The 10,959-nt window shown below is 39.1% G+C and overlaps 1 protein-coding gene across 1 annotated transcript in view; it reads left to right on the top strand.

Moving 5' to 3' along the window:
• The first annotated feature begins 303 nt into the window (after nt 1–303).
• The window catches only part of LOC147684691 (uncharacterized), a 378,108-nt gene continuing 367,452 nt past the window's right edge, over nt 304–10,959 (top strand). Inside the window, exons 1-9 of the mRNA XM_086939726.1 lie at nt 304–457; nt 3,685–3,803; nt 3,982–4,152; nt 4,428–4,666; nt 4,776–4,879; nt 5,818–5,936; nt 6,429–6,587; nt 7,916–8,124; nt 8,331–8,446. Of these exons, the coding sequence (XP_086795852.1) occupies nt 304–457; nt 3,685–3,803; nt 3,982–4,152; nt 4,428–4,666; nt 4,776–4,879; nt 5,818–5,936; nt 6,429–6,587; nt 7,916–8,124; nt 8,331–8,446 (1,390 nt within the window). The remainder of the gene's footprint in view (nt 458–3,684; nt 3,804–3,981; nt 4,153–4,427; nt 4,667–4,775; nt 4,880–5,817; nt 5,937–6,428; nt 6,588–7,915; nt 8,125–8,330; nt 8,447–10,959) is intronic.

Genomic DNA, 10,959 nt, shown 5'->3' with positions numbered 1-10,959 from the left:
CAACTTCTCGTCTTTCACCCCGAATGATTGGAAACAGTTCTTTCAAACGTATCTGTTTGAATTGTTGGGAAGCTTCAATGCAACCCATCTTCATCAACTACCAAAAAATATTTCTTGCAACTCCTACCATGAAATGTAAGTATTTGGATTTGCTTTCTACAACAAACAACTGAGATTAAATTTGCTGGAATCAAATCCTTAGAAAGAATTCTGTAGATTGACATGTTATACAAAGTTGAATCTGCTTTCAGCTTATACCGCAGCAATGGTAACTAATTGCAATCAAATGTCAACTGGTAGAAAATGGTAAAATATGAAAGCTGTTCATATATCTTTTGCAGACTGAAAGGATTTGACATGCAGTACATTTCTCTAACAACTGACTCAAAAGTGGATGTCTACAGATTTTATATCAAGGAATTTCTAAGCCAAGAATCTAAAAAATCTCCTAACACAGGTACAGTAAACTGCAAAGGCAATTGTTTATGGCTATATCATTTTCTGTTATGATCATTGTTATATCACACATCAATGTCCTGTATTATTCCAAAACTTAGGTGCTGAAAAGGTGTAAAGTGTGTCCGATTTTGATCAATATGCATGGTTTCTTGGATCTAAACAGACATGAAAAAACACTCACTGAATATCATATGTCTGAACATTAGGTGAAAGCTAGAGTTCATTCTTGATTCACCCTCTCACTGACCCACTCTGCTGACGGCTGAGGACACACTGCAGAGAGGCACTCTGTGATAGCTGAGCACCTATCATACGAGTTCAGCTGTGACATCTGAATCCACCAATGTACCTGTGAAACTATAGCCACATTGGCAACGGGTGTTATCTGGTACCAAAAGGACATCCCATGGTCAATAATCAGAAAGTGATCCACTCTCTGCCTGATATCCATTACCTTTTATTTGAAGGGATTTTCCAGGATGGTGCCCAGAATTACCCTAATAAATAGGGGGAGGCAAAGTTTGTGGAGTTGTGCCCACTCCACCCTCTGTGCGGATCTGCGAAAAACTATGTGAAGAGATACTGAGAGAAGTTAAGTTGGTGAAAGCAAGCTAGAGAATTTGAACGCTAGACCACCTCCCAGCGAGATTTCTGAATAAAGGCGGTTGTGGTGGGTCGCAACCACTCGCATTGAGAAAGCTGCAGCTCTCGTTGAAGAAGCTGCCGCTCGAGAAGGACATCTACTTGAGTGGAAGAAGCGCTCTCTGGTGCTCCACGTGATTTCGTTCACGCTGATTTTACAGGGAAGTGACACTTTCGCCACAAAAAATTTGCACAAAATGCGTGATGTATTGGACACCGCCGCTCACTGAGCTCTGCATAGCATGGCAGAGTTTTTTTAGCACTACGTGGAGCTCCGAATACTGCGACTCTGCAAAATACGCCCTGGCCTACTAATAACCACAGGTAGCAAGAACGATTCAGGGTAGTTCATCTCAAACTGGATAAAAGGAGCAAGGACGTACACAATCACTGCCTTCATGCTGTTCCATTCAAAGCACTCATCAACATATGAGAGGCGATAGGCCTACTACAACTTCAGAAAGGGTTCCGACAATACTAGCAGGTGACACTGAGGCCAACTGGCAGTGTTCTTAACTGGGAATGTTGGCTTCCCAACATTAAATGCAGTACCTCCTATTTCTTATGTGTGCCTCTGTTATATAGAGCACATGTGTTTGTTGTTTGGGATACCTGTTAACACTTGAGCCAAAGCCAGAATATTGAGGTTTTGAAGGGAGATAAATTAGCTTACATGACAGATGTTTAAAATGGAGTAGAACCTTGACCCCTATACCCTTACAAAGAGTATAAATAAGATTCTAGGAGACCGGCAGGTTCAGGCCTTAAACTCTTGCTGGGCATAATCTCTGCACAAAGAAGTGTACCTGTCAAACTCTTGCCACAGCTTTCCTTGATGGCATTAGTTTTACACTGTCTCGGGAAGTAAGCATTTGAGCAATTTCCCCCTGTATGTATCCATTTTACCTCCCTCTCATTTTGGAGAATGGTTGTCTTTTCATCTAGAGATTTTATCAGCAAAGTTAGCAGATGAGAGGACAGTGGGCCATCTGCCATGCTGCTGGCAGAGGATGCTACACTGCAGTCTGGCAAATTAATGCTACCATAACATGCTTAGGGTTCCCCATCACTGTGGTGGAGAATTTCTGGGCAACAGTGCCACCCCCATATGTTAGGAAGGCTCCAATTGGCATTGTTTTGTTTTTCCAGATACAACCCCTTAACCTGTGTTTGGCAAAACAAGAAAGGGATGTCTCTGGTGCACTGGAAGGTTTCTCCCTAAATGTGGCTATCATTTTATTTCCTCTTTCGAGCGACCATGCTTTTTATGGCGCCATAAGAACAAACATGCTTAAAGTCTGATTCTAAGTGGAGTGGAGGTTCCAGGACTGTTAAGTGGGTGAACCTGTTGTGGTCAGCCTACAGCAAAGTCTCTTAGATAGGAAATCAAAATGAGGCTCCATATTTAAAAAGAAAGCAATCTCCCACTGCTCAATCAGGCGGGATCGCAATTAGGGGAGCACACGTCATTTGCTAGTTTATGTCTCTTGCCAACACTCTGCTGATTTCTAAATGAGCCCGATACTCTTGGTTGATCTTAGATAAAAAGTCTGCAGTGTCAGCTGCATTACGACAATTGTCCAAGACATTTTCATACCACAGGCTGAGACAAAGGCTTCCTCCACATCAAAGAATAGAATCCTGATGGAAGACCTATTGCTTAACAGTAGGATTAATAGTTCTTGGCTATGATTTGCTGTTTCATGCATATAGATGTAGGACTAATGTGCCAGCTGCATCAGACTTCAACAGACAGCACTACCAAAGCCTTGGCCATGAGTAGATTTTGTTTGGAATGCAGGTTTCTATGATCGCCGCTTGCATTCTCTAGTCAGTATTCGCATCCCGTATTGAGTTATTTGGAAGGAGAAGGCTTGGGAAGTGCATAAACTGGTGTATTGCCCATCCTTGAAGGGCCAGTTTTAGTGGTTGGGATCCAGAACTAGAGGTGAATAAAAACAGGCTATGCAAGTAAGAACTTTGGGGCTGGTCCTTGGGTCTTGAAAACTTCACCAGAGTTACGTGGAAAAGCTGCTGAAAACCGTCAGTGACAAATTATGCATTGTTTTAGGAACTAGAAATTAGTCATAATTACACATGCACAAGAAAAACAATGATGGGGGACAAAACAGCAGCCAAATATGATTGAGCGATCAAGGATTGTCTACACATATACTTAAGGATAGGGTTGAGTAGAACCTGATGCATACATGCATGTGATGCACTGATGTGTAAAATTGACCACTTAACCGCAACAGAAGCAATTTCTGTAATGTGTTGACAACTTGATAATAGGAAAGTGTCATAGTGTAAAAGTAATGTTAATATTATGTACAAATCTACCACAGACCAAATCAAACACAGAATATCCTTCATCATAAGCAGCAAACATGTTCCTATTTATAAGGTGCCAGATTTATTGTTTTCATTTTCGCAAGAGCTAAAGATGACTTGTGCAAAAGAACTAAAGCAGATGCAAACTTTATGCTATTATCATTCAAAAGAAGAGACGCACTTAGGGTGTTTCAAAATGCAAAAGTTTTCACAAGACTAGAGTTAATCTTTAACGCAACTCTATTTCAGGCACAGGCATCGCGTGTGAAACATCAGGCATTAAATTATGGGTAGAGGAAAACCTAATGCAGTTCATTCAGCAATCTAACATTGAAGATCTTGCACAGTTCAACAGTAATTTTAACAAGGTAGGCCATTTTAAATACACCTTCAAACATTAGAAGAAATACATGAATTTGCCTTTTTGAGTATGAAATTATGTGTTTCAATGATATCCACTGAAGGATAAATCAATTATAACACTCTTTCAATATTGAATTCATTCAAGATTCAAATGTGAAATTCACTGCTCTTTATTTTCTCTAGGTGTTTATACCCAGTAATCTTACAGCAGAAGAGCTGGCTGGAATCACCATATATGTGGATGAATTTAAAAATGAAACATTAAAAACATTAATTCTGGGTCAAATCTTGCACTTTGACAACAATGAAGTATTTTTGCAGTATCTTAGCACTTTAAAGATGACTATTTGTCTCGTAAGTATTGTATTATTCACACAGGGTGTATCAATATTTTAAAAATAGCCTAATTTCTAAGTGACATTGTGCGTCTCATCTAAAATTACTATCTTTTTTAAAGTTTGTGATCAGAGTGTTGAAGTAATCAACCCTCCTCAGCAACTGAAAAAGAAATTAATAATACCCTTTCTAAAATGGTTTCTGTTTTCAGCTATAAATCGTTATCTTCTAAACATGCTTCTACTTCACATCACAAGCATTTATCACTGATATATATTTTTTGCCTTTCATAGAGCTCAAACTCATCTACAAATGTGACTTTGTGTAATGCGTCAGCTATCTTCACACTTTCAACTCAAAAAGAGTTTTTGAACAACACTTTATCTGCACTCAACATGAACTGGAGCTTGAAAAATATGAATGAATGGGTCAGACTTTTCCAGATTGTCATTGAACTATTTCTGAGGGTCATCGATGAATCCGATCTATCACGATTACCACTTAATATACCATGTGAAGCCTACCAAATAATGTAAGTAAAAGTCTTCAATGCCTACTTCAAATATCTGCAATTAATAGTGAATGGATTGGTTTTCTATTTAGTCTTAATATTTCCTTTTTTCCCTTATTAATGACTACAGAATAAAACAGCTGAGCGATGTAGTCCTTGAACTCGATGTCAATAACAAACGTGCCATTTACGAATTCAGTGAAACATACCTTTCTCAACAGTTCAACAAATCAGGTACAATTCTTTTTATTGCAATATGAAGCTTGTGACTTTATCGCTGCTGGGCGGAATGTACAACATCTTTGATCTCACACCCGGAATTACAGACCTCAGTACTTCTGGGATGCTCCAATACAGCTGTATTCTAGGTGGGACCTTTAGTGCACCCTTACAATTGAAAAATTACTATAGGAATCTGCATTGCAAAACCAATTTTCGAAAGAAATTCTCTATTTTGTTCCTATCGAATATTCTTTTAGTGGATACAAATTTTTATTATCACCTTATGGTGCACTTCAAGAAAATTGTTAAAGTGACTTTCATGATTCTCTGCATGTGTAAATTACTGATATCAGAAACTAAACTATGTCTACCCAAGGAAATGAAAGAAGCGAAAATACACCCATTTAAAAAGATGAGAATGTTACAAGAAAAAGTAGTCTGAAGCTAGACAGAAGTTAATAACTCACTTTCCACATAAGAAATTCTCTAAAATGTATTGATTAATGCTGTTCTCACAAAAATATAATTTTATTAATCTACAATGGAATATGGTAAAATACCAGTGCTACTCGCTGTCACACTGCTAATGTGGGCCATACAGGTAAATAGTACACTTCCTCATATAAAAGGTTAGATTTAGATGCTGTCCCCTTTGTAAAAAATGTGATGTGAACATTATGTTGGATTTGCATCAAAAAAAGTATTCAAATGGTCCCCTTAATCACAAAGTCCAAAACGGACAGTTCGGTGGCTGGCAAAATCTGTTATTGACATAGGTGCATTTTTGACCAACTTTGGTTTTGAGACTTCTTTCTTTAGGCACATTTGAGATATATATAAGTGCAACTGACTTATAGAGCAGCTGTTAAATATTCTGCTTTCATTGCAAATTCATCACAATGCCTTAAAACCTGTTATTCAGTGCTTAATGAAACCTTTCTTTTGTTTAGGCTCTGCATGCGCATCAAATACAAACGGAACAAAGGAATGGCTAGTGAAGAATTTGGGGGCCTTCTTCTCCTATGCTTCAGTCTCGAAACTTATAGCCCTGTACCCCAATCTAAGCATAGTAAGTGGTGCCACTGAAAAACATATTTCTTTGCAGCACAATTTCACCAGTAGCAGATGGGTTGTATGAAGTCTTTTCTCACTACATCATTCTTTTCATTTACTTTCTTGTATGTCACCATCTTTATTCAGGGCAGAATCAGTAGCTTAAATTAGCAGGATTTTCCTAGCATTGATACCAGCACTATTTGTTTCTTCGAATAAGAATAATAGTGCTCCTCAAGTTAACTTACACGCTTTTATAAAAGAATGGCAAGACGTTTAGACGGGAGCACTTTCTATAACACAAAGTAGATGCACTTGAAGTTTCTATTTTAAATACACTCAATGGAATTTGTTTTAAATCTGCAATCAGTCTGGTGTCATACTGACTCCAGAAACTATGTATATATGTTAATGTATGAATTTTATGTACAGTTATTTGCTTTAAAGCTTGCTACATGCTAGAGTCCTGGTAGTTTCAACATTGTATGCTTGTTTCTGTCATATTCAGGAGCTGCTCACTGAAAATCTATCACCAAATGAAACAGCTGTGCTCTTGACGAAACCAGACGTCATCAACAACTCTACACTGCTAAAGCAAATACTTAGCCTTGTGACAGCAGATGAAGTCCCAGTGTATTTGGAAAATATCCTGTCTGCTTCTGAAAAGGTATGGAAACCTATGCAATGACATCAACTTAAGGGACAACATAAAATAGTGGGCTAGTAAAAACACTAAAAGTTTGTAGTTGACAAATAAACCCAAATAATGAATGACAATGGGGGATGAAACCTTTTGTAATTGAAACAATGTCACAAAGCCATAATATGATGAAGATGACTGTGTGGTGAACAGGTCGAAAGCAACCACCAATAGAAATGGGTTCTGCCGTTCTACCATTGTAATCTTCATAGAACAAACATACAGCCGCGGTCGGCAGTAGGAGTTCCTGCAGGGCGGTGACGTGGGGAGGGGGAGAGGAAGGGTGGGGTTTAGTAATGTATTATTTACAGAGTTTAACAGGTAAGTAAACATGTATATAAATATAAAGAATTTTGTTGCATGCACTGCATCACCAAATGCAATGCAGTGCGCGCATTGAAATTCGTTTTATTTATTTATATATTTACTTACCTGTTAAACTCCGTAATCCATACATTACTATCCCCCCATGCCCCTCCCCTCGTCACCACCCTGCAGGAACTCCTACTGCCGTCCGCGGCTGCAAACATAACCAGGAGTGGAGCAGTGTATATGAAGTGAGAGAATCATAGATTGAAGGTGTTCCACAGAGGTCATTTCAAATTGCTCTCTTAGTTTGAACATTAATCCTCCTGCACGTAGCTTACAACAACTAATATGTAGACACCCGAGGCAAGCAGAAGAAGTTCATGGTAAAGATACTAAATATCCTTAACACATAAAACTGTTTGAGAAAAGTTGATTTTATTGGACGTTTAGTGTTATAATTGCAGATCATACAATGGTAAAATAAAGAAGATGGAGAGCAACATTACAAAATACAGTATCATAGAACATGTAGAGACATGTTTAATATCGATTTTGAAATATTCAGATAAAATGTAGAAAAACAAACAGGTAATACAAAACAAATTATTTAGGCCATTGGTATTCCTCCGTAAAATATTTATGAAATACTCCTCTAAATAAGGGGATGGAGGGCATACACGATGTTCCAGCAGCAAAGCAGAACTGATTAAGGAATTAAACCTTTGTGTTTTATCTACTCTCCTGACTTCCTTCGGTGTTTAAACACCTTGCCATTATTTATAGAGCAATATCTTTCTACTAAGCAATTGCAATAGTGTTGTTTAATTATCAGCATATTTATGTGACAAAACTGCACTCCTCCTTGAAAATGTCTACCTAAACAACCTCTTCTTGGAAATAGCATTATTGTGTTTGTTAGTTTAAAGAAATAATTCAGAGTTTGTTTGTTTATTAAAAATATAACTTGTACTTTTAATTTTTTTCAGGAAAATCTCAGTGTTTCCCAAATCAACACAATAAAACAAATCTTAATAACAGTTATTTTGGAAAATGTGAGCTCCAACTTCTCGTCTTTCACCCCGAATGATTGGAAACAGTTCTTTCAAACGTATCTGTTTGAATTGTTGGGAAGCTTCAATGCAGCCCATCTTCATCAACTACCAAAAAATATTACTTGCGACTCCTACCATGAAATGTAAGTATTTGGATTTGCTTTCTACAAGAAACAACTGAGATTAAATTTGCTGGAATCAAATCCTTAGAAAGAATTCTGTAGATTGACATGTTATACAAAGTTGAATCTGATTTCAGCTTATACCGCAGCAATGGTAACTAATTGCAATCAAATGTCAACTGGTAGAAAATGGTAAAATATGAAAGCTGTTCATATATCTTTTGCAGACTGAAAGGATTTGACATGCAGTACATTTCTCTAACAACTGACTCAAAAGTGGATGTCTACAGATTTTATATCAAGGAATTTCTAAGCCAAGAATCTAAAAAATCTCCTAACACAGGTACAGTAAACTGCAAAGGCAATTGTTTATGGCTATATCATTTTCTGTTATGATCATTGTTATATCACACATCAATGTCCTGTATTATTCCAAAACATAGGTGCTGAAAAGGTGTAATGTGTGTCCGATTTTGATCAATATGCATGGTTTCTTGGATCTAAACAGACATGAAAAAACACTCACTGAATATCATATGTCTGAACATTAGGTGAAAGCTAGAGTTCATTCTTGATTCACCCTCTCACTGACCCACTCTGCTGACGGCTGAGGACACACTGCAGAGAGGCACTCTGTGATAGCTGAGCACCTATCATACGAGTTCAGCTGTGACATCTGAATCCACCAATGTACCTGTGAAACTATAGCCACATTGGCAACGGGTGTTATCTGGTACCAAAAGGACATCCCATGGTCAATAATCAGAAAGTGATCCACTCTCTGCCTGATGTCCAATACCTTTTATTTGAAGGCATTTTCCAGGATGGTGCCCAGAATTACCCTAATAAATAGGGGGAGGCAAAGTTTGTGGAGTTGTGCCCACTCCACCCTCTGTGCGGATCTGCGAAAAACTATGTGAAGAGATGCTGAGAGAAGTTAAGTTGGTGAAAGCAAGCTAGAGAATTTGAACGCTAGACCACCTCCCAGCGAGATTTCTCAATAAAGGCGGTTGTGGTGGGTCGCAACCACTCGCATTGAGAAAGCTGCAGCTCTCGTTGAAGAAGCTGCCGCTCGAGAAGGAAATCTACTTGAGTGGAAGAAGCGCTCTCTGGTGCTCCACGTGATTTCGTTCACGCTGATTTTACAGGGAAGTGACACTTTCGGCACAAAAAATGTGCACAAAATGCGTGATGTATTGGACACCGCCGCTCACTGAGCTCTGCATAGCATGGCAGAGTTTTTTTAGCACTACGTGGAGCTCCGAATACTGCGACTCTGCAAATTCCGCCCTGGCCTACTAATAACCACAGGTAGCAAGAACGATTCAGGGTAGTTCATCTCAAACTGGATAAAAGGAGCAAGGACGTACACAATCACTGCCTTCATGCTGTTCCATTCAAAGCACTCATCAACATATGAGAGGCGATAGGCCTACTACAACTGCAGAAAGGGTTCCGACAATACTAGCAGGTGACACTGAGGCCAACTGGCAGTGTTCTTAACTGGGAATGTTGGCTTCCCAAAATTAAATGCAGTACCTCCTATTTCTTATGTGTGCCTCTGTTATATAGAGCACATGTGTTTGTTGTTTGGGATACCTGTTAACACTTGAGCCAAAGCCAGAATATTGAGGTTTTGAAGGGAGATAAATTAGCTTACATGACAGATGTTTAAAATGGAGTAGAACCTTGACCCCTATACCCTTACAAAGAGTATAAATAAGATTCTAGGAGACCGGCAGGTTCAGGCCTTAAACTCTTGCTGGGCATAATCTCTGCACAAAGAAGTGTACCTGTCAAACTCTTGCCACAGCTTTCCTTGATGGCATTAGTTTTACACTGTCTCGGGAAGTAAGCATTTGAGCAATTTCCCCCTGTATGTATCCATTTTACCTCCCTCTCATTTTGGAGAATGGTTGTCTTTTCATCTAGAGATTTTATCAGCAAAGTTAGCAGATGAGAGGACAGTGGGCCATCTGCCATGCTGCTGGCAGAGGATGCTACACTGCAGTCTGGCAAATGAATGCTACCATAACATGCTTAGGGTTCCCCATCACTGTGGTGGAGAATTTCTGGGCAACAGTGCTACCCCCATATGTTAGGAAGGCTCCAATTGGCATTGTTTTGTTTTTCCAGATACAACCCCTTAACCTGTGTTTGGCAAAACAAGAAAGGAATGTCTCTGGTGCACTGGAAGGTTTCTCCCTAAATGTGGCTATCATTTTATTTCCTCTTTCGAGCGACCATGCTTTTTATGACGCCATGAGAACAAACATGCTTAAATTCTGATTCTAAGTGGAGTGGAGGTTCCAGGACTGTTAAGTGGGTGAACCTGTGGTGGTCAGCCTGCAGCAAAGTCTCTTAGATAGGAAATCAAAATGAGGCTCCATATTTAAAAAGAAAGCAATCTCCCACTGCTCAATCAGGCGGGATCGCAATTAGGGGAGCACACGTCATTTGCTAGTTTTTGGCTCTTGCCAACACTCTGCTGATTTCTAAATGAGCCCCGATACTCTTGGTTGATCTTAGATAAAAAGTCTGCAGTGTCAGCTGCATTACGACAATTGTCCAAGACATTTTCATACCACAGGCTGAGACAAAGGCTTCCTCCACATCAAAGAATAGAATCCTGATGGAGGACCTATTGCTTAACAGTAGGACTTATAGTTCTTGGCTATGATTTGCTGTTTCATGCATATAGATGTAGGACTAATGTGCCAGCTGCATCAGGCTTCAACAGACAGCGCTACCAAAGCCTTGGCCATAAGTAGATTTTGTTTGGAATGCAGGTTTCTATGATCGCCGCTTGCATTCTCTAGTCAGTATTCACATCCCGTATTGAGTTATTTGGAAGGA

The sequence above is a fragment of the Lissotriton vulgaris genome, chromosome 10, assembly GCF_964263255.1.
Source record: "Lissotriton vulgaris chromosome 10, aLisVul1.2, whole genome shotgun sequence".
Taxonomy (NCBI): Eukaryota; Metazoa; Chordata; class Amphibia; order Caudata; family Salamandridae; genus Lissotriton; species Lissotriton vulgaris.
The sequence above is the reverse complement of the archived record's forward strand: the minus strand, read 5'-3'. Positions and strand labels throughout refer to the sequence as shown.